Genomic DNA, 23,548 nt, shown 5'->3' with positions numbered 1-23,548 from the left:
TTTAGAAAATGATCAGTAATCAAAATAAATTCATTCTATACTCCCTATACACATCATAACTGGGAACGAATAATATACACCAATTTCCATAACTGTAAACCTGAAGATTCCAAGAAAATTGGAGACAATAACACGACATAAAAACAGAGTGAGTAGCGTTGTGACACAAGCATTGACCTCTCCAGATCTTCAGAATTTTTTCCCCCTCCACGCAGCAGGAAGCCTCCATCTCTTGTGCCAAAAAATCGACACCCTAGACCATAACGGGAACCCGAAATTGTAATCAAGAGGACGATCTGCAGCTCCTCCTATGGTTAAAGGTAACCATACATATCTCGAATCCCTCAAGTCGGCTGGATTCCAACGGTCGGCCATGAATATAAACAAACCGGGTAATTCTGGTAAAGGAAGAACGAATGTACTCTGAGCAAAGAATGTTGTGAGTCGAAAGATTTTGTTCCCACCGAGGCATGGGCTCCCCATTGTCTCCCAAGGCCCCATTATCGATTCAGATGCGTGGGCAAGAGCCTCATTTGGGGCCCAACCCGTACATCCTGAGGTGATCATGTAGTATGTTCCATCGTGCTTAAACAGAGCTGGTGCTTCTCGATGCTGTCCCACAAGAATTCGTCTCATAACTCGTGTGACGTCAAGATACTCTTCGTTGAGGGGACCGATATGAAGCTCGCTATTGTCATCAGATGAATAGAAGAGATAAGCGACACCATCATCATCTTTGAAGATGGTCATATCTCTGCTGTCAAATCCATGGGGACGTATACTGTAGAGGTAACTGAAGGGACCGGTTGGATGGTCACTAATTGCAATTCCTACAGAGGCTTTGGTGTAGTTAGCATCGTCTATGTGCATCCACATTACATACTTTCCGGTCTTATCGTTGTAAATTACTTTAGGCCTCTCCAGCACGTTTGACTTGTGAAGGTCATGAAGCTCATTTTTCTCATCTGCTGCAAGGGCGATGCCTTCATTTTTCCATGTCCACAAATCACTTGATGAGTAACATCCCACACCAATAACATCCACCTGTAAGGATGAGAACAAGTATGAGCTAAGTAAAGATTGAATCTTGATGCATTTCCAAAGTTGGACCCTGCCATTTGCAAGAGTAAAATTTAATGGTCATGTTGTAATCTTCATGATCACACACCAACGCTAAGTAACTAACAAATGCGTTACAAAACATTTTCCACGTAGAAGAAAATTCCGAACTTACCCTTGCTGCTCCTTTTCTGTGGGCATGATAAGTAGGCCCATCTTTATATTCACCATACCAGTAGTAATTCCGGGATTTATCATCATACAAAATACCACCTCCATGGGCTTGTATAGGAATTCCTTCAGTGTCGAGCCATATTCTCCCTGGATAGTAGTATAAACTCTCGTTGCCAGCATCCTTCATGGGATTCATAGCCGTATCCATATTTGGAAAAAAGATGTGCCTTATTTGAGAAGACTCATCCAAAAATTCATCAATCAAAGTAGTAGGGCGCCTAGGTTTTCTTTTAGCAGCTCGTGGGGACCGCCTCCTTGGTGTAGGCATCTGTATATTTTCATCCTCGATTTCTTCTAGTTCGCGAAATAGCTGATAGTGGCTCACCCTTTTATGTATCTGTCGTTTATATGCATCCGAGTCGCTAGTTAAAGTGTATAGATGAAGGATAACAAGAAAACCAACAAGGCTCCACACTAAAATTGACCATCTGTTCCCTGCATTGCAATGTAAAGTAGTTGGTTTCCGATTTTTGTTCCTCATCCTCATTTTTTTTGTTTTCCTATCTCCAGGATAATGCTGCATTTGGAACATTCAACCCCATGGAGGTCCAAAACTAAAGTCACAAAACTCATTGTGTTTAGAACATAGTTGAACGGTTTTCTATGCAAAATCAAAACATGTGAGCACACCAAAAGGTCAGTGAAACCGTAGGAAACCAAATAGCTTTTCACGACACACAGCCTAATAAAACTGAACTGCAACAATGGTAATTCTGAAGACTGAATGAACTCATGCTTCAATCTTGTCAAAAAAGTTTCATAGCAGCGAAATTGTCTAACTAATTACGATCATTTCACAATGAACAGCGAACTGAAAGAACATGGGTAAATGGAAGTCTCATATCGCTGTTAACATCGTTAAAAAACTGAGCTTCATATCACAAATCCTGAAGAATACTCAGATTACAGAACAACTAAAGGTTTCCTCAAAATTAAGCCACAAAGGATTTCTGGAAGTCACCAACAAAACAAGATTATTATAAAAAAATCCCAACAATCCCGTTCGCAAGCAAGATTCAACTCAACCAGCTGCGTAAGTTTCACATAACAGAAACCCATAAACAGATCCATGAAAAGCTCGATCAATATATGAGAAAAGCCCCCAATAAAAATACCACGAACAAAAGTCCAAATAACGACAATCACATAGAAATATCAAGAAACGCAAGAACTAGAAAATCATGAGGTCTACCCGAAAGTCAAAGAAGCTCACCCGCAGTCAGAAACTGGAAGAAATTTCTCGACAAAGGCTTGGCGGTGATAGCTCTCCTAAATCTTTTCATCATATCTAACACTCAATATCATGAGCATACCTTCATTAAATTTCTCAAACAAATGACACGGTATCCTCCGGGAGAACCCCTTTAGACTTTATTCTTAATTAAGCAGATGAAATTAAAAGCGTGATCAAGAAGATAATTTTTAAGGGAATTGATGAGTACAGAGAAAAAGTCAGAAACTTTGAACTGGGTTCTGGTTATTCGTTGGATCTTGAGTTGATTGACAACGACGACGACGACGACGACGACTTGAAACCTATAATGGAACTCTTGCCGTTTTTACGGCGATAATTATAAAGCGGCGTCTAGTATTTATTTTCTAGGATTGTGGATTAGCACTTAGTAAATTTGGATTGAATTTTCTTTGGGAAAATGGTGATCGGATAAGATCATTAGTTATTGCAACAAGGAAACTAAATTTAGGAACTTTAACTGTAGATGGTCCATGGAACAATTAAATTACGAGCGTATTAATTACTCAAATCTTTATGTGAATTTTGGGCATTCCAATTAATGGTGGATGCTTTTGTTTCCAGATTTACTGCTTGGAAATCAATCAAAATACTCACAATTGTATTTTTGTTTTCCATTTCTACTAATTTATTCATATTATTCTATGATTTACTTAGAGTATGTATTTTTCTATTATATGATCAGAATATCTTTTATGTTTTAATATAATATGCTCAATTAATAATTTAAATTCAAAATAAAAATACGTGAAGTTTACATAATGATAAGTTGAGCATATCATATTAAAATACAGAGAGTGCATTATTCGAATAATTCAATGAATTTCCTGCAAATTTATTTTGGGCAACTTTTGTACTTAATATTTACACTAGCCTAAGGGAAAATGGAACCACTTATTTTAGCAACTTCCTCCATCTTGAATGGCTTTTTCACACCAAATCAACACCAAAATCACCATGAAAATGGAGAGGCTTAGCATTGCTGACCATGGTACTTCAGTTTTCAGTTTCATTGGACCACATTTGTGCAAAACAATGTCTGAGAATGCTTCTTGGACATATGAACAACTCGCCAGTTTCGAAAAATCCAGACATATGCTCGTAAGGTCATGTATTGATTGGCAATAAACCAGAGTCATGGAATATATTCATACCAAGAGGATTAATCTTCCATCTGCTTCGCAATTTCCTGATTAAGTAGTTTTGAAACAGACGAATCTTGTCAAAATCTGCGCGATAGAAGTGAGGATTCGCGTATTTTGGTTGTGACTTGGAATGTTTCTTGCAATGGTACATTTTGAAAAGCTAGTAGTATGTAACACCCCGTTTTCTGTTGGGCAGTCTCATGCATAGCCCGCCTATTGTTAGCTTGAGGTTTTTGACGAACAAAATTTGAAATAAGCATGTATAAAATAATTGTAAGGTATGTGATGTATTTTGTTTAACAGCAAAACAAGTAAGATTGTATGTGACCGTAAATTTGTGTTTTATTATAATTAAGTGTTGTGTGAAATATTATAACATGTCAGACAACATGCAGCATAATATATAAGTTTGTAACACAAATTGACTTTAAGTAAATACGATGTGACAAAATATATTTTGCACAAGGATAAATACTTACGCGGTGCCTCATGACAAAAATAATCACTAGAAAACCAATGAGTTTACATAAAAACTATCACTAGTGATTTTAATCAAAAACTATCACTAATGATTTTAATCAAAAACCAAATTTCTCAACACGCTGAGAAATCAAATACTTCATAAAACAAATAACCATATTAAAACAGTATATAAGGAAACAAAACACGGTGTCAAAACTGGAGCAACAAAAACAAATCTTCAGCCAACTCCTTCACAGTTGTTGTCTGCAAATGTTTCCAACAATCACGGCAACACGTGGATTCTTCGATCAGCAGCAACCTTGTAGATTATTTCCTCTAAAGCTTATGGCGTGCAAAGGTTCAATAGTATGTATGTGCTTCTGCGTAAATCACCATCTTTGCATGAGATGAATCCTTTTATTTATAGTCATAAGGTTTATCAATAAGAAAACCTACGCAATATGAAAAGTAAGAGTTTTATTAGAAACAAACTCTTTTTAAACAAAGTTACTATATCACAAAAATCTTAGCATAATTATATTATATAGAAAAACAAAATCATATTTAAATATTCAAAATTATATCAACGAGGAAAAATTAATGTGAGAAATAAATTTAGTATAAAAATTATATTTTCCTTCGATACCTACAGTAGGTAAATCTCCAACTGGAGTACAATTGTTTCCACAATTTTCTGGTGATTAGGTGTAATTAGGTGCACCGGAAAAAGGGTCACAAACTCCCTGGATTTCTCGATCTCCATTACTCTCGTTCTTTACGAACACTTCACGCATGCGCAGCTCCGAAATCTTTAAGTTTTTCTTTGTTCATGACAAGGGAAAAATGAGAAAAATGAATATGTAAGCAGTGTCGAGAATGAAACTTGACTTTTACTTCAAAATTTTCTAGGCATCTGAGTTTTGAAATTGTGAACTGTGTAGCCAATCTGCATTAAGGTTCGGTCGGAAAATGCCGATTTTGGGCATGGAAGCATGTCTGCTAAGCTGTTGTTTTGTGGGGTTTGCTCAAATTCCTTCAAACTTGAACAGGTATCGCCAAAGAAAGTGAACAAAATTCAATCCATTAGCATCTATGCAGAAAAATGATACAGTAATGCAATTGATTACAATGAAGTTCACAATCGCCTACATATCGAGGACCAAATCGATACCAGTTCGAATCCAGCTCGTCGTTGATAGAATCCAACAAGAAAATATTAATCTTAAACGTAGCAAAAAGAGCACTTGTCAGATAATGAACACATTTTTGGTCTGATGTACAAACTTTGTGTGATTTGTACACTACAAGACCAGGACGATATTGCAAAGCGAGTAGAACCAAGCCAGAGCAGCAATCCATCAGTCTAACCAATTCAAGTTGTTTTTTTTCACCCACATATATATACTAGAAATAATGCACGTGCGTTGCACGTAGGAAACATATATTGAAGTAATTAAAATTTGAAATAAAATTAATTAACTCAACAAAAGATAACGATAATAGTATTGTAAATTTTGACAATTCTTGTTAATTAGTATATGTAACTAATTTGAAAAAAAAAACAAACATATTTTTTTAATTTTCAAAAAAGATTTGGACTACTAAAATTTTTCTCATATCTTTTTTATCATATTGTTTTCTTTTGTTATTTGTCATATTCTCTCAATAATGCATATATTTTATTATAATATTCAATTATTACAATTTTTTTTTGACAACCAATGATATGCAATTTTTTATTTATAGTGTTGTTTGATTATTATTATTTTTCATGTAAATTGACAACATTTTCTACAAGATGCTTTTACTTTCTTAGTCACCTTTAATTTATTAGACACTTATACTTGATAACATATAAACTACACATTATTATTAGGGGTGAGCAAAATTTCGGTTAAACCGAATTAACCGACCGAACCAAGTCAATTCGGAAATTCGGTTTTAAAATTAAAAATATTCGGTTAATTCGGTTTGGTTACGGTTTTCAAAATTTTGAAATCGACTAATCGAATTAACCGATAAAATAAATACTATTATTTAATAAATTTTTATTATTTATCAATTTTATTATATTTTTAAATTTTTACTTTTTAATTTTAAAATCAACCCTAATTATAAAGAAAAATGTGTGATGTATGTGATTTTATTTTTTTATGTATTTGTGTAGACTGTAGTGTTAAAAAAAGTACATATATAATTAAAGTTAAATCACGAATTTTTTTAAAACTAATCGATTAATCCGGTCACCAACCGAATTAACCGATTTTAATTTGGTTCGATTTTCATCGGTTATGAAAATTAATTCGGTCGGTTCGGTTATTGCTAAATATTTCGGTTCGATTTGATTATGACTAATTCGGTTCGGTCGGTAACAAAACCGACCGAATGCTTACCCCTAATTATTATAACAATCTATCATAATATAAAAAGTACTGATGGATTGATTTTAAAAAATATTGATTAAATGTTGTCATTTATTTGCAATTTATAATAATAATAATAATATTTTTGACAATATATCATGCATTTACTGACTCTAATGACACTTATTTTAATATTTCATATCGACTCATAAGTATAATTAGCACAATCAAATTACTAATGTCATATTGATATTACCTCCAGAAAAATAATATATTTAATTTTTCTAATTGTTTAAATATCATAACGGGAACATTTGTGTACTCTTATCTTGAAAAAATTCATTGCATTTATAAAGTTTGAACGGTAAATATAACTTTATAGTATACATTTAATTTGAAAACTGAATTCATAGTATGACAAACACTTCTTCCATTTCTATTTTTTTGTGTAACCCAAAAGATTAAATACTTTTTCTCTTTTATCTTCTCCAACTCACTGTAAAAAGTTTTAAAAAAATATTTATATCTAGAAAAATATTTTTATTTATTGTTTTTCTTGTGTATATATTTTGTTATATGTGAACATTTATTCTACTTCATTGTCTTAAATGTCATATATCTTTACTATATAATTTGTGTACATTGAAGATGAATAAGTTCATTTTGTAGTTTTTTATTACCTGAACTTAGGTTGATATATTAATATGTGATATACATAGATATAAGAATTTTTGAATTCAATTTATTCACGATGATTTTTCATAACAAAACCCAACTCAAAATAATAAAATTTAGGATTCATAATTATTTTAAATATGATATAAAAATAATATGTGGAGATTTTTTTTTGACATATTAGTTGCAAAATTCAGTGATAAATGCATGTAGGTGTACTATTTTATTGTGGCAATTATAACTTTATTTAAATATCTTATTTCTCACTCGAGGATCAAAATTTGTTTATTTCTTATTTTGATTATCGACAAATCCAATATTTCATTTAAATGTTTTTGTTAATAATATTTACATGAGTTTTATTTTGTATTTATCCAATTTGAAAGGGATAAATTATAATTCAATATATAATAATATTTGAAAACTGCAGAATGCTTCTAAATTTAAAAATCGAGTAACATGTAAGGGATCAATTCAAAACTAAAAGTTGATACAACCTGTTTCTTCTAGCTTTACAATCGAATAATATATGATCGAACGTTTGTCGCTTTACCAAAAGCTATAACTGATGGTAACTATGCAAGTCAAATCTTTAATTAAATCATACAACAGCTCAAGCGACTACTCATCGTGGACAATTATTATACCAAACAATCTATCTCCTAATAATTGCACCAATTGCAATCAATGAAAATCAAAGTCGCGATCTTGGCTCTGATACCAATTGTAGGCTCAAGCGTTTACTGTTATATCAAAACATATAGATTATGATAACAGTGCAAATCAAATATTTTAAATAGTACAACAGTTCAAGCACAACATTTTAATTACTCTACCCAACATGATCAATTATTTCACTCAACAAATAAGTTTATGCAAATAACCTTTTACTATATCATATGAATTTATAAGACATATGAGTAGAATATATAATTGATAATATAAATAAATAATAAAAAAAAAAATCATTTTTCATTTATTTGAAAATTTATATTTTAAAATAATATATATATGTGTGTGTGTGTGTCAAAGTACATCATTTTCTGATTCCGAATAACGATCACATTATTATTACGTTACAATGATAAATAAATTATTATTTTTAGTTTATCATCATAGTCTTTATCTGAATAAACACATTTTCGAATGTAGGATGTTAAATCTAATATTGACATTAGATAATTATAGTATTAATTCTAACATTCTTTTTTTATTCTTCTCAATATATTACTTTTTATATTTTCAAAGATATTAATCTATTTTTTATTTTATACAAAGTATAATAATTATTTGGTTAATTGATCACGTTTAAGATTAAATATTTAGAAAAAATTCTAATATATCTTTAAAGACCAATAGATGATGAAATTAAATTTGAAATCAAGAAAAAAATTAAAAAAATGTAGAACACTACCGTGCATAAACTTTCGCTTTGTACAGTGACAAAACATAAGGTGAGACCAAGTGAGATACTTATATATATATATGAGTCTCATTCAACTTAGTCCCATTATAATATTTTTATTAACAAACTTTGTCCTTCGTTTTTATTTAACTAACTTTGCAGTGTGACTCATTCAAGCATTAACTTTTTATTTTTTTAGTACATAGTGGCCTCCACTCTCACCGACTTCAATCTTTAGAAGTCGTTATTAGTAGTTTATAGTTATTAGACAATTATTTAGTTTTTATTTCCTGTCTTTTGATTAATTGTATAATTTTTTATGTTCTACCTAATTCATTTTTAGAATTTTTATTGAATTTTTATAATCATGATTAGAAGTGATGCACGCAAACAACATAAAATTAATATGTTTTAAAATATTAATATTGAAGTGTCGAATAAATGTATTAAATCATTATTTAATAACTTTTAGAAAAAAAATATACATCACAATTCAGATTTAAAGATTAACAGACAAATAAAAAATTACGATGAATATCTTATAAAATAAATGGTGTTAGCCCAAAAAGATTAAATATGATTATTGTAAATGAATTTTTCTTAATTAATTAGAAANTACAAATAAAAAATTACAATGAATATCTTATAAAATAAATGGTGTTAGCCCAAAAAAATTAAATATGATTATTGTAAATGAATTTTTCTTAATTAATTAGAAAATTATCAGCAAATGCGCCAAATTAATTAGAATGTTTTCACTATAGTATGTCGATAAATATTTTTCCATATGAGTTAATGATTGAGTCCTTATGAACATTTAAAAAAAATGTGTCTTTAGTTATAGTAACAGTGTCTTATAATTTAAAATATTAAATGAAGCAAATTTTCAAGATAAAAAATTAATTAAGAAATTCAAGTATGTGATTACTCAATCAGTTTAATTGACACGCTCTTTAGTTTGCTGATTTAATTAATAGATGTTAAATCCACAATCACTGAGTTTGACAAGAATTTTTGTAGAATAAAATACAATTAAAATAAATTACTTGATTGTATATGTTATAACATTTTGTATATTTCATATATACATGGTTTATTTCATTTATTAAGATTGAAATTTTATATATTATGATATAAGATTTGTTATGCATCTTAACCTCGATAAATTCATTAAAAATTTATTTGTTTATATTTTAATTCTTGTTACCACATAATTTTGGTTTCGCCCCAAACTTTGTGTATTCGTTTGCTTGAATCTACTGTTTCACATTTTGCTAAGACTCAGAACATGTCAAACATGAAAGTAGATATTAATTTAAAGATATGATAATACTTATTTATTTCAATAAACGTGTTTATTATTCACAATACTGATAAAAATAATTTAAAAATAATATGTTGACAAACATATATATTGTCAGAAATCCAAAAACACATTTCAAATGTCAACTTTGACACTCAATTTTCAGTGACTACCAAAATATCTGAAAAACTCACAATTTATGGACAAGATACTAACATCTTAATTTTAAAATCAAGATGATATTCTCCCTTTTACATGAAGAATTCATAATTGAAAATCGACAATATTAGATATATAGATATTTAATATAAACCCGTGTGAGCTCATTTAGGCCCACCTTTAAATAGGTTGACAAAATTTCAACCCAACCCAACCCATTTAAATTGTTTGGTAGTGTTGGCCAATCGACGGACCCAACTCAAATTGATGGGTCTAATCACAACGACCATTTACCTTGTTTTATTCAAAAAATTTATAAATACAAACCGCCAAAAAATGTTGGTTGAAATTTTTTTTATTTAAACACATAAATTCTAGCCAGCGGTTATAAGTAAAAAGATTTAAAAATTAGAAATTTTTTTTTTATAAAAATGGTATATTATAATACATTTTTTAACCATATTTTATTAAAGTAATTTTAAATATAAACATTTGCAAAAAAATATTTTTTTAACTCATAAGTTATAGCCAACGTCACAAAAAAATAAAATAAAATAACGAGGACATGAAAAAAAAATTAATAAGACATCAAAAAAAATTCAACAATGAACTATTTCTAAACTTTAATTAATTGAATTGACATAATGAAAAGAAAAATAACAAAACTAAATCATTTGATTAAAATTAATATATTGTAATGTGGATAGACAACAATAAAAACAAGCAATTAATAGTAATATCATAATTTTAAAATCAAGATGATAATCTTCCATTTATATGAGGAATTCATGATTGAAAAGCGATAATAGTAGATATATTGATATTTAATACAAACTCGTCCAGGTTCATTCAGTCCCACCTTTAAATAGGTTGACAAAATTTTAAACCCAACACACTTAAATTATTTGACGATGTGGGCCAAATAGACGAACCCAACCCAAATTGACGGGCCTAATTACAACGATCTTTTACCGTGTTTTATTCAAATAATTTATAAATATAAACCACAAAAAATGTTGGTTCAAAATTTTTTTTTATTTAAACACATAAATTCTAGCCAACTGTAACAATTGAAGAGATTTAAAAATTAGAAGTTTTTTTTTATAAAAATGGTTTATCACAATAAAGTTTTTAACCATATTTTATTAAAAAAATTTTCTTTTGCAAAAAATATTTTTTAAAACTAACAAGTTATAGCCAAAGTCACCAAAATAAATAATGAGGACATGAAAAAAATATTAATAAGACACCAAAGAAAATTCATAATTTAACAATGAAATAAAGTTTTTAACCATATTTTATTAAAGAAATTTTCTTTTGCAAAAAATATTTTTTAAAACTAATAAGTTATAGTCAAAGTCACCAAAATAAATAATGAGGACATGAAAAAAATATTAATAAGACACCAAAGAAAATTCATAATTCAACAATGAACTATTTTTAAATTTTAAGTAATTTAATTGACGTAAGAATAGATAAAATCTAAATCATTTGATTAAAAATAACATATTATAATGTGAGTAGACATAAAAGATATCGAATACTAATTTACATAATAAAAAATAAATAAATAAATCTAAATTGATAATGTGGGTAGATAACATTAAAAACAAACAATTAATAAGATAGACAACATTAAAAAAAACCAATTAATAAAAACAAGTAATTAATAAGGAGAGAAATGGAAATTACATATAAAGTCACATATTTATATATATAAATAATAGATAATAGATTTGTTAGAAAAAATTACAACATAGTCATATTATACCATATAATATGTCTGAATCCCAATTATCGATGGAGCATTAGTTGTTGAAAACTCACCTAATCCAGCAAATAAAGACACCAGGTGGGCTGAAACGACCACAAGATTTACCACGTATCTGGAAATAAAAAAAGAAACTAGAGTTACATGGAAGGAAAAGTCTAAATTTACACTGTAATATAAGCATAAATGGCCCTTTACAGTGTTTGTGTGGCTTGATGACAAGACTGCCTCATTTGGATGATAAAATTTTGAATACTCGATGATCCTTTTCTCAGACGATGAGTTATAAAATCAAACAATTTGCAAGTTTTCGAGTCGTATGGATGCAGAACAGTCTGTATGTGAAGCAATGTATTCTTAACTTCTCCTATAGCTTGATGAGCATCATTTCCAGCATCGAATATAGTTTTCTCAAGCTTGTTAGCCCTCTCTATTGACTTCTGGTTTGCTGCAATGACCACACTACTAACAATTCTGCAGTATTTATCAAAACCGGTCAAATGATGATTCAACAGCATGCGAACTAAGGTAAACATTAAGTAAACGAAAATTGAATTGCATCAAAATTTACATGGAAAAAATGGTGAACGGAACAAGAAGCAAGAAAATTATCAGATATGAAGAATCCTGTTGATCGACTATTTGAGATGTTGCGCTTCATGAATTCTTTAAGACCATTAAAATCCCGAATCCCATTCCACTGAGTAACCAGAAATCCAGATTCCTGCCACTGCATATCCATTAATTCCCGTAAATGCAACAGACTGGATTTTCAAATATATATATATATATATATATATATATGTTACCAACATGATATCATAGTGTACTTTTCAAATGAAAAAATCTTTAAATTGTTAGCATATTAACTCATTTCCCAGTAATGTTTGTTCAGGATATCATGATCTCCACCATAATGTTTGAATTTTCGCAACGGATCAGGCCTTCTGACGATCTGTTCTAATACAGGGGAGCCGAACACTAGCGAAATTTGAGATAACAGAAATATGGAAACCACGAGAAAAACAAAAGGAATAGGAATGGTCTTTTGACTAGATTTAACCATAGCTACTTCACTATGTTTTCTGGGACTTGGTCGGTGAGTGAGGAAAAATTGATGGATGACAAATACAAGATGAAAAAATTCAAGGAACCGGATGCTCTCACTTGTTTATTAAGGTAAGGATAGTTTGTAACCATGCATAGCTTGTAACAAAAGCCCAAGAGTATACTATCGGTGCATAATACAGTCACCATATTACATATGAGTATCAGATGGCTACAAATTAAAATTTATCTGGATCCGCGTTGGAATCACTTTAGGCATAGTTTGGTATACATGATAGGATAAACATGTGATATATAATATAAAGATAAATAAGATGTAGGATATTATATTTAATGTTTGGTATGATTTTAACAAGAGTGATTAAATTTATATATTAGATTGTAATGACAAAATTAACCTTATCATAATAAATTTTATAATTTCAAAGTTGTTGTTTGAGTTTATATTTTTTTATCTCTTCATGCGCCAACAGTGCTTGCATGATTTATTTATTTTTACCTAATTTTATATATTATATAATATGATAATTGAGCACTTGATTTTGTGAGTCAAGTCAAATATCAATTTTTAATGTTAATCGATTGATACTAATAATTTTATTGAGATTTATAAAACTCATTTATATAATTATCTCGAGTTCATTTATATAATCATTATATTATATAATATATAAAAATAAATAAAAATATTTATTTGATGGGACGGTGAAATGAGAGAACGATAGTGTTTAAGATTTTTATATATTGAGGACAATTAAGTCATTTGTGATGTTTTTATCATTAAATTAAAATTATCACATCTCATAAAAAGGATATTTTATCCTTATATAAAATTATTTATCAAGGGCTCATTATATTATCATGAGATTTCTAAAAATGTACCAAACGTGAGATAGGGAGGATTATTTGTCAATCCATCTTTTATCCATTGTACCATACTATACCTTATGATCTTTAAAATATAATTTAAATCAAAAGGGATGGTACAACCATATTACATATACATACCATTCAAGGGTTTTTTAACCGTTTACAGTACATTTTGTGAAAGTATAATAAAATAAGGTAAAAAAAAAATTTAACAAACTAATGTGTCACGCCTCTTGAAGAGGCGTGACTTTCAATTTAATTTTTTTTTAATTAAAAGCAAGTCACACCATCTGAGATGGCGTGACTTGCTTATTATTATTAATTTTTTAAAAATGAGTGTCACGCCTTTCAATTACTTATTTTATTTTATTTTTAAAAAGCAGATGGCGTGACTTGCTTAATTTTAATTTTTTTAAATTAAATCACGCCTATTTTTTAAGCGTTGATACAAATTAATTTACGTGGGTATTCGAATATAAATTATGAATATATCATATTCTTACGTTTTGAGTTTATGATTAAAATGCCTACGTTTTGAGTTTATGATTAAAATGCCTAATTGCGTTTCTATGTATTATTAGTTATTCTTATTATTTTATATTATGCAAATGATAATAACAATACTCATTGTTGTTGTTTTATATAAGTAGTATATAAAAAAAATTAGTATAACGATTAATTTATTTTACATCAATAATATAAATTTTCTTATTATAAAAAAAAAGGAAGTCACCAAGTAGGCGTGACTTCCATGACTTCCTTTTTTTCGTTTCTTTTTTTTTAAAAAAAAAAAAATTACTCCAACTCACATATATTTTCATTTCACCATCAAATTATTACAATTAATACAATAAATCATTAAACATTTTTTTTATTGTATCTCATAATTATATGAGATAGTGTATTTTATTTTTAAACAAAAAACTACGTGATTTTATTTTTTATTTTACAAATAATCTTTTACATTAAATGTGAAACAAATATATACATAAACAAATAAATTTAAAATTACTATTATCATACTATACAATTATATAATTATTATAAAACAATAATACCAACGGAAAAAAATAAGCATATAACATAAATTTTTTAAACATTTTTTTAAAAAAATAATAATGATAATGAAAATTTATCAAAAGTTTATAAAAAAAATCAGATTTATCTATAAATACGTATTCATGAATAAGGCTCAGAACGATTTTCAAATTTCTTTACAAAAATTAGTAATAACTAAAAAAATCACCTAATAATTAAAATTGAAAAAAAATTAAATAACACGACAAAATTAGTCTAACATTAATAATAATTTCATTTATAACTTTTATATTTAACAGAATAATTTATGTTAGTATACATACTTTTAATATAAGTTGAAACTAAAATGAACCTGCAAAACCAAAAAAAAATCAAATTATTAAAAATTTGCAGGAAGTGAAAAAATAAATTCAAACATTTACGAGAACTTACCGATGAAAAATATGAAAGGAGCGAATGAAATGAGTCAATCAAGTATTCAATTTATAGATTAAAATTTATAATATTATAATGAATTCGAAATTATTAAAGTTATGTTATTGCAGCTTTTAATAGGTGTGCGGTGACGTGCAACTCTGAAAGAATTTAAACATGTCACTTGTACTATTATTTTTTTAAAAAAAAAAGGTAAGAGCGTTTTTTTTAAAAAAAGGTAAGAGCGTGACTTACTTTTTTTGAAAAAATAATAAAGCAAGTCACGCCATATGAGATGGCGTGACTTGCTTTTAAAAAGCAAGTCACGCCATCTCATATGGCGTGACTTGTTTTTTTTAAAAAAAATAATTGAAAGTCACGTCTGAAGAGGCGTGACACATTAGTTTGTTAAATTTTTTTTTTACGTTATTCTATTAAATTTTTAGAAAATATGCGGTAAACAGTTAAAAAGCCCTACCATTCAAAGTCAAGTTTAGTTGAAGAAAAAAAATGATTTTCAATAAGCTTATAATAAAAGGGACATACTCTACCATAATTGTATATCTACAATAAATAATTAGCAAAATATTTGAGCTCCCCTACCTTCACTTGTCAATAATTCATCTTATGATCTTATCTTCATACCCAACGGAGAATTCGATATCCATACCCTAGCCAAATATCTTATTATCACCTATAATTTTATTTTTCAAATTTGAATTATTTCGAGTAAGCTATAAATATTTATTAAATTGTTGAGAACAATAAAGAAAGAATTTTAAAAAATTAGCAAATTAAACATTATAGAAAAAATAACGAAATATTAGAAAAAATTTATTCTAACATTATTATCCAACAAAAATAGTATAAATCCATACTAATAATTTTCTTCATTATATTCAACTAGTAGCATTCAATTAAAGCATATTAGAATTAACATCATAGCCGAAAATTATAAGATCCTCAATTACTAATTTATCTAATCGGATAAAATATCTTATCCATACTTTCCTCCATTCGAATCGAGTATCAGATTTTTTGTCAGATTAAAAAAAATTGTTTCCATATTCTAAATTTGAAACATAATCTTAGATTCCAGATTCACTTATAATAAATATCACTCTAAGCTAAAAAAATTTAACTGTCCTAGTGAAAACAATCACAATACAAAGACATTAAATTCCTATAAAAAAAAATTGTATTTCTAATTATGATTGAATAATTCCCATATTAAAATTTGAAGATTATATCATTATAATAAACAATATAATATGATAATTTTTATGGCTGTCCCAAATTTCTCGGCATATGATTCGTCTATCCATAATTCTCTCCATTCCATATTACTGTGCGACGAATAACCCGGGCGAAAGCCGTAATTTCATCGTTACACTGGGCCCGATACTGTTACAGGTATTTGATTCCTGATGGGTTTACATCATCGTACCATATATAATCGAATCAATAAGCTGCTGAGGACTGGCCTGGAGAAAGGAAAAATTTTGATAGGTCAATTGGGAGAAGACAGAGGAGAGATCCGTCACGTTTCCCAGTCGTCGCGAATCGATCGTAGCAATGGGTCTCTGGGATGCTTTTCTCAATTGGCTGAGAAGGTCTCTGCTCGTTTCTTTTTTTCGCGTGCAATGCCTTTATATTGATTGAAAATTGAATCTTTCATGGTGATTCATTGCCGGGTATCTGAAATATTTTTTAAAGTTATGCATAAGTTCGTAATATGATTAGTTTTTAGCCAATTGGGTGAAGATATACTGGGTTGGATTCTGGGTCGGCCCCTGTTTCGGGTGTTTGTATATCATAAATGGAGAATGATATGTTTTTTTAAGGTTTTACGTTGTGGTGTGTTTCGGTGCTGTTTTTGTTACTTTTTTACATCTGATTTACTGAAATGACAAAAAGATTGGCGTATGCTTTGTGTGCGTGGAGCTTTTGATATTATGTTTGAGATTCGTGTGGGATTCAAGGATATGTGATTTGGATGATTAAGTTTTGTGGTTTTCAGGTTAAATGGGTTGGATGTTATCATTGAAGCTTCTTAGACCATACATCTTTGTCTCAAATGGCTATCTTATCATCTGTGATGGATTTTCAAATTGCTCCCATTTTTCACTAAACACCATCAGAGGTTGAGATGAAGGAGGTAGCGGGGGCCAAGGGGGTAGGGGGAGCAGTTGCCACCTCCGTATTTAATATTTTTATAGATTCATAACTTTTTATGCATGATACATTAACGAAAGCATGGCTTAGACTCCGTTAAGATTTACTATGATAGCTATATATATTGCTTGATGGCTGATGCTAAGGATTTTGTTTGGAGTATCTTGGAAAAAGGACAAGTGTGGCACTAAATGCCAGATCAGTCACCCCAATTCAAAAGAAAGAAGCCCACCAAAAAACAAAATTGTGAACCTGATGGAATATCTAATTGTATTTGGAAGAGTTATTTAAAAGAAGATTTTTATTGTTACTTGTTTGGTGTTGAACGAAAAATTTCTTTTTGATTTTACAAGAACACATTTTGCTTTTGTGGTCGCAGCCTCTTCTTCAAGCAAGAAATGGAACTGTCTTTAATTGGTCTGCAGAACGCAGGAAAAACTTCGCTCGTTAATGTTATCGCTGTAAGTTAATGTATATTATCTTTTCATACACCGGTTTGCAAGTTTAGCATAAGTTTTTTATTAACTTCATCAATGAACCGAGGTTTGCATTTTTAATATTTTCCTAGACTGGTGGATACAGCGAAGACATGATCCCAACGGTTAGTTTCCTGCGGTTCTGTGTGGTCTGAAATTTTTAAAATTCAGTTACCTGTGATTCTATTCTGAATCATTGATGCATTTCAAGATATCTGTTTAGAGAATCTTTTATTTTTCAGGTGGGATTTAATATGCGAAAAGTCGTTAAAGGAAATGTCACAATGAAATTGTGGGATCTTGGAGGTCAACCAAGATTTCGCAGTATGTGGGAGAGATACTGTCGTGCGGTTTCTGCCATTGTGTACACTACTGACGCCATCTTCAGTTTCTCATACAAATGCTTTTAGTATTTGAAGGGCATTCATTTTGAATGAAACTCGCCACTTACTATGTAATTTAAGACTGGATTAATGTTTCATGACTTAATCCGATTCTTGCACATCTTCTGGTGCAGATACGTAGTTGATGCTGCCGATCGAGGCAACATCAATATCTCTAAACAAGAGCTTCATGATTTACTAAGTAAACAATCACTCAGCGGTATTCCTTTGCTGGTAGTAGGAAACAAGATCGACAAGCCTCAAGTCGTGTCTAAACAGGAGTTAACTGATCAAATGTGAGTGGCAGTGTGTGTTGGGTGTACTTCTTTTCTTGCATAGTCTGTGTTGCGTAATCTAAAAGTAGGATAATGCCGTGCAGGGATTTGAAATCTCTAACAGGGCGAGAGGTATGTTGCTATATGATCTCGTGCAAGAACTCGACCAATATCGACCAGGTTATTGATTGGCTAGTGAAGCACTCGAGGTTGAGGAGCTGAGTATGAGTTCCATAATGGATTTCTATCGTTTTTCTCGTTGATACATAATCTGTACATTCTTGATTTCTTTTTTGTCTAATTGGCTTGCTGCTTTCTTCAAAGTTGGCAGTGTTGTGTATATTTAGTTACATTCGATTCTTACCACAGAAGAGTTTCATTTGGCTTTAGGATAAATTCATTCTCTACTTGGAATTGTCGGCGGAAACATATTTGTGTTGGAATATTTCCTTTGCAAGTGCAAGCTTGCGAGGAATGATGCATAACATTTCTTTTATATTTGTTTTTTATTTTCAGTGTTTTTACCCTTTAATTTATTTGAATTAAATTTCAAGCTAAACACTTTAAAGGTTTAATTTAACCAAACTAAGTTAAAATAATCTGATAATAGATTTTAATTAATTGAATATCAATTAGATACATAGGACAAATTTTATGATTATAAATATTTTTATTTAGCAAATTATATCATGTTTGTATAGAAACTCGATTTTTGTAATAATAATAAGAATCAAAATTCACGTTTTAATGTGTTTTTTTTGACAAAAATTTGTGTGAAGGTGATGTACAATAGACGCTCAATTGTGCTTTCAGGAACACTTCTCTCTCTACAAATCGATAAGGGTATTTACAATGAGTGGTCATCAGAGCAACCTGAATCCTATATTATGAATTTTTTTATTTTTCATTTGAGTCTTACTGGCGTTGCCTTTTGAAAGTAATGCTGCAATATGAAAAATATGACCTTGTCCTTGATTTTTTTGAGAAAATGAAAAGAAGCGGGGAAGCTCTAAATGCATTGACATAGGTGTTCTCCCCCTCATCAACATATATTCTCTATTGTGTTTCTGTTCTTATCTACTTTTTGTATTCCACGGTTCTTGTGAAGGCCTTCTGGAAAGAAGGTAAACTTAATGAAGCTGTTCAAGCGGTCTGGAATTTGAAAAGAAAGGGGTGTAATTGGAATAGCAAGTGTATATTATGAGCTAGGTCGCTGCCTTTGTTATCATGGAAAGTGGCGAGAAGCTACTTCGGAGGTTAGGCTTCAGAAGGAAATTTATCATATTATTTCTTAAATGCTACAGAGTTGGCTTAAGATGGTGAAGAATTACCTGATTGCTGGTAATATGACAGGAGCAGCCATAAAAATAAAGTTGAGCATGTTTTGTTCTTGAAGATGACGACATTTGAACTTTGCTTCTATGACAAAAAAAAAATCCAATGTTTTTTTCTATGTTATTCTCTAACTTCATTTGTCATAAATTCAATTCTTGTGAAATTTCTGCAGATTGAGAAGCTAAGAATGCTTCATCCTACTCGACCTTTGGCAATAACTTTTTTCAGGCATTATATTGTGTGCTGTGAATTGTGGGCACGATCAAGATTGCGTATCCATCTTTGAGCACTGCAAAACCCTCTTGGCTCCTGATATTGGAATATTCAATGCCACGTTGAAAGTCTATGGTCAGAATGATATGTTTCATGAAGCTAAAGAACTATTCGAGGAGACCAGGAAAAATAGTTTAGATTCAGATAAAAGTATCAAAGGTCAGGTTTCTTCCCCCAAAACCGATGCATACACTTTTGGCTCTATGCTTGAGGCCTCTGCAAGTGCTCACTAGCGGGAGTTCTTTGACTATGCGTATAAAGAGATGAACTTCTCAGGTGAAAATCTGGATTTTATTAAACATTCTGCGTCATTATTGGAAGCATCCCTAGCTGGAAAGGTACTCTACTAGTTTACTCACCTATCTCTATCTTATTTCTGATTAAATTTTTCTGCTACCTAGAATAGGACCAGCGGTGGTAAAGAGGTTTTAATTTTCTGATACAGTGGCATTTATTGGAGCACTCGTTTGACACAATCTTAGAAGCTGGTGAGATACCTCCTGTATCATTTTTCTTTTCAGTGAAATGGTATATCGCGCCACTGCTCGATGTGACTATGAACGAGCTGTGAGTATTATCAACTCAATGGCCCATGCTCCATTTCAAGTGGGTTTTGAACAGTGGGTCAATCTCTTTGAGAAAAATGCGGATATGATTGATCGTGCCAATCTAAATTAGCTTCAAGAACTTATCAGTCGAGATTTAGCACAAGAAGCTACTGTCTTAAATTTGTGCAGAGTATTGCGATACATATGCAGATCTCACGACCATGGTTCAATGATAGGTAAAGTTACTTCAGATAGCTGTGATGGAGAGTCAGATAGCAGTGAAAACACAATTCTTCTTAACTTTTGCAATAATATTGCCGGTCCAGATTTAGCGAACAATATTGATTATACTCGTCAGGGAGACTCAAACAATAGGATGCGTTGTGCCAAAACAAGCTTTAACAGGGAGTTGTTGAGCAGAAATCGGAAGAGAGTGCCGGTGTAACAGAACTTGTTGAGCAGTTTTTGGACGATGATCCGGAGTGGGACATATCAGAATCAGATTATAATGACCAAGAATTGGAACATGTAGAAAATGGAAAAGTACTATCAGATTATGATGACCAAGAATCTTAACATGTTGGAAATGGAGAGATCCTATCAAATGTCGGTGAGTTCAACTTTGAACTTGTAATACCTAAGAGTGGAGATGATTCTCAAGAATTGGGCATGCCTTCTGCATATGAGATTCTGGCATCTTGGAAGGATAATAGGAAAGCTTAGGTGGATTCTTCGGATTTCTGCTTGAAGCTATTGGAGTTATGAGCTCTTTGTGTAATTTGAATTTGATCATTTTTGTAAATAGAAACAATTGTAAAATCAGTACTAGTGGATTTTTATAATTTAATTTGATGTCTGATCATAATTCACATGCGTTCGAATCACATCCAGTACTTAATAATCCACTTTATTAATTCTAACTTTTCCAAATCACTCGACAACAAAGAAGTGTTTTTTTACGTGTAACATGTAAGGCAAGAAAATAAGGGACTGTGGGAAGGCTAGAAAGCTGTAGCTATGATTGAATCAGTCAGTCAAGTTCCAAGTTCAGCTATACTCTGTAAGGATGGTCTCCACTGGCCTCCGTTGGCCTGATACCTTCCCAGGCCGCTCCCGATGATTGCTCCGCCACTGCTACTGCCGCTGCTGCCGAGGTGGTGCACATCTTGGTGTTCCGTCTGAAAAAGTATCTGGCAGAGTGAAAAATTAATTTCCAAACTAAAGTCAACAATTCGCTTTAATTAAAGAGAATGAAGCTACCTTCTTGGAACAAGAATTTGCCGATTTTGGATTGGATTTTGAATTGGTTTTCTTTTGCCCCGCATTAAATGCTCCTCCCTCCTGCAACGTCTTTCTTACTTCGACGCATTTCTTTGCAGCAAACCCTTTCAGCACATCTGTACATCCACGTTCAAGAAAGCCGAAGACTTGATCAAGAAACCAAACTCGGAAACTCACTACCAAATAAACTAATTCGAAATGGATGATCAACCAACCTTCAAAGCTGACAAGCCTGTAAACCTGTCCAAGAAGCAAGATATCATCAGGCCGGAGAAGCTTCAGCTGCCTCCCCGGAGGAGCACCTACGTTTTCACGGATAAGCGCCACGTAGTGCCCGGGGTTCGAATTCATGACCTGGTTGGCACACACAGGCGAGTAAATCCTCTCCACCTTATCGTTCCCCGGATGCTGTATCACCACCGTCGTCGCCGCCTCCGCCGCCTGGCAGTTCCCCATAACTATATATATCCTACGAATTAATTAACTGGAAGTTGGGTGGTGGTTAAACAATCAAATTCAGTTAATTAGCATCTACCAAAAGAAATGCGACAGATGGACATAAACCCTTCATTTATAATCCATGATGACGATGATTCTGAAAAGGGATAAGAGAAACAATCGAAAGAAGAAGAAATTCTTCAGAATACATCGATGGTTGGCGAGCGTATTAATTGGTGGAATAAATCATATATATATAGTAGAAAGTGAAGGAAGAACAATAAAAAAAAAACAAAAAATGGAGAAGTGAATTTACGGAAGGAGCTAGCATTAATTAATTGGGTGAGACGTGGGGTGTTAGATGTGCCTAACTGCGTGAAAATGGAGATGGCGGGCTCTAGCTCTTCACCATCACTTCTGGTGGGTGGGAGAGACGAGCCACTTCCTAAGTATTTTTATATTTATATCCATGATAAATATTATAATTGTAATTTTTTTATTATATTGGGTATGTTTTATTTAATTTATATATACATATATACAATTCAAATTTTTCATGTGGAATTTTTAAGTGAAGTGCGTGAACATATGCCATGTTATTTAATTGTGTTAAGAACTTAAAATATATCAAATTATACCAATATTAGATTATTCGAAGTCGAAAATGTTTTTCGAGTGGAATAAAATATAATAATATTTTCTTCCTCTATTTTTATTTTTTTGGCGAGAGTTTTCTTACAATCTCCTCGTAAATTTTTTGACATACTATAGAACATGGGAAAAAAAATCGATTTCGAATATTCTAAACACGGTATATATAATTTTCATTCACAGACATATGGAAAACATATGCCGAATAAAGAGTTTCGTTGGTTGGGAAACATTAATTTACGAATTTAAAAACAAATAGAAATAATTTATGCAATTATCAGAAACTTAAGGTAAGACACACATGTAACACTAATGATCGTTACCTAAATGATATTTATTTATCTTTACTATTATATAATATTTGAGCACACTGTTAAATGAACTTAAACATCTTATATTAAAAACATATCGGTGAATTCTGTAAGTATCCTTCTCAAATAACAAAACAATATATATTTTACAAAAAAAAAAAAAAAAAAAAAAAAAAAAAAAAAT

The 23,548-nt window shown here is 30.8% G+C and overlaps 3 protein-coding genes and 1 pseudogene across 6 annotated transcripts; 2 read left to right on the top strand and 2 right to left on the bottom strand.

Annotated features, from left to right (window-relative positions):
• Window positions 1-2,957, bottom strand: LOC140974344 (uncharacterized). Of its 3 annotated transcripts, none has more exons than XM_073437733.1 (3): window positions 2,507-2,957; window positions 1,235-1,847; window positions 1-1,044 (listed from the first exon to the last, which is right to left on the bottom strand). In XM_073437733.1, exons 2-3 carry the CDS (start codon window positions 1,823-1,825, stop codon window positions 190-192), a joined length of 1,446 nt encoding a protein of 481 aa, XP_073293834.1. In that variant the 5' UTR covers window positions 1,826-1,847; window positions 2,507-2,957; the 3' UTR covers window positions 1-189. The 3 variants fall into 3 exon arrangements, with proteins under 3 accessions (XP_073293834.1, XP_073293836.1, XP_073293835.1); XM_073437735.1 differs by having other exon boundaries at window positions 1,235-1,810; XM_073437734.1 differs by having other exon boundaries at window positions 1,235-1,728.
• Window positions 2,958-16,573: 13,616 nt separating this feature from the next.
• LOC140974341 (ADP-ribosylation factor-like protein 8b) lies at window positions 16,574-19,023 on the top strand. Its single transcript, XM_073437730.1, has 6 exons — window positions 16,574-16,831; window positions 17,773-17,854; window positions 17,962-17,994; window positions 18,112-18,233; window positions 18,387-18,548; window positions 18,632-19,023. Exons 1-6 carry the CDS (start codon window positions 16,794-16,796, stop codon window positions 18,747-18,749), a joined length of 555 nt encoding a protein of 184 aa, XP_073293831.1. The 5' UTR covers window positions 16,574-16,793; the 3' UTR covers window positions 18,750-19,023.
• Window positions 19,024-19,309: 286 nt separating this feature from the next.
• Window positions 19,310-21,461, top strand: LOC140972644 (pentatricopeptide repeat-containing protein At5g67570, chloroplastic-like; annotated as a pseudogene).
• A 112-nt stretch (window positions 21,462-21,573) lies between these two features.
• On the bottom strand, window positions 21,574-22,826 carry LOC140974342 (uncharacterized). 2 transcript variants are annotated; one of them, XM_073437731.1, is made up of 3 exons: window positions 22,180-22,826; window positions 21,944-22,080; window positions 21,574-21,873 (listed from the first exon to the last, which is right to left on the bottom strand). In XM_073437731.1, the coding sequence occupies exons 1-3, from the start codon at window positions 22,418-22,420 to the stop codon at window positions 21,718-21,720; spliced, it is 534 nt and encodes a 177-aa protein (XP_073293832.1). In that variant the 5' UTR covers window positions 22,421-22,826; the 3' UTR covers window positions 21,574-21,717. The 2 variants fall into 2 exon arrangements, with proteins under 2 accessions (XP_073293832.1, XP_073293833.1); XM_073437732.1 differs by having other exon boundaries at window positions 21,574-21,861; window positions 22,180-22,825.
• Window positions 22,827-23,548: the final 722 nt, after the last annotated feature.

Source organism: Primulina huaijiensis, chromosome 3 (genome assembly GCF_012295235.1).
Source record: "Primulina huaijiensis isolate GDHJ02 chromosome 3, ASM1229523v2, whole genome shotgun sequence".
In the NCBI taxonomy this organism is placed as follows: domain Eukaryota; kingdom Viridiplantae; phylum Streptophyta; class Magnoliopsida; order Lamiales; family Gesneriaceae; genus Primulina; species Primulina huaijiensis.
This window is presented reverse-complemented; position numbering and strand designations above follow the sequence as displayed.

Bases quoted from the DNA above. Each gene is read 5' to 3' on its own strand.
- LOC140974342 (XM_073437731.1), bottom strand. From the start codon at position 22,420: ATGGGGAACTGCCAGGCGGCGGAGGCGGCGACGACGGTGGTGATACAG. The intron at 22,081-22,179 runs GTTGGTTGATCA...GTGGATGTACAG, and splicing joins CAGGCTTGTCAGCTTTGAAG to ATGTGCTGAAAGGGTTTGCT. The intron at 21,874-21,943 runs GTAGCTTCATTC...TCACTCTGCCAG, and splicing joins CAAATTCTTGTTCCAAGAAG to ATACTTTTTCAGACGGAACA.
- LOC140974341 (XM_073437730.1), top strand. From the start codon at position 16,794: ATGGGTCTCTGGGATGCTTTTCTCAATTGGCTGAGAAG. The intron at 17,995-18,111 runs GTTAGTTTCCTG...TTTATTTTTCAG, and splicing joins GCGAAGACATGATCCCAACG to GTGGGATTTAATATGCGAAA. The intron at 18,549-18,631 runs GTGAGTGGCAGT...AATGCCGTGCAG, and splicing joins CAGGAGTTAACTGATCAAAT to GGATTTGAAATCTCTAACAG.
- LOC140974344 (XM_073437733.1), bottom strand. From the start codon at position 1,825: ATGTTCCAAATGCAGCATTATCCTGGAGATAGGAAAACAAAAAAAATG. The intron at 1,045-1,234 runs GTAAGTTCGGAA...TCATCCTTACAG, and splicing joins ACAGAAAAGGAGCAGCAAGG to GTGGATGTTATTGGTGTGGG.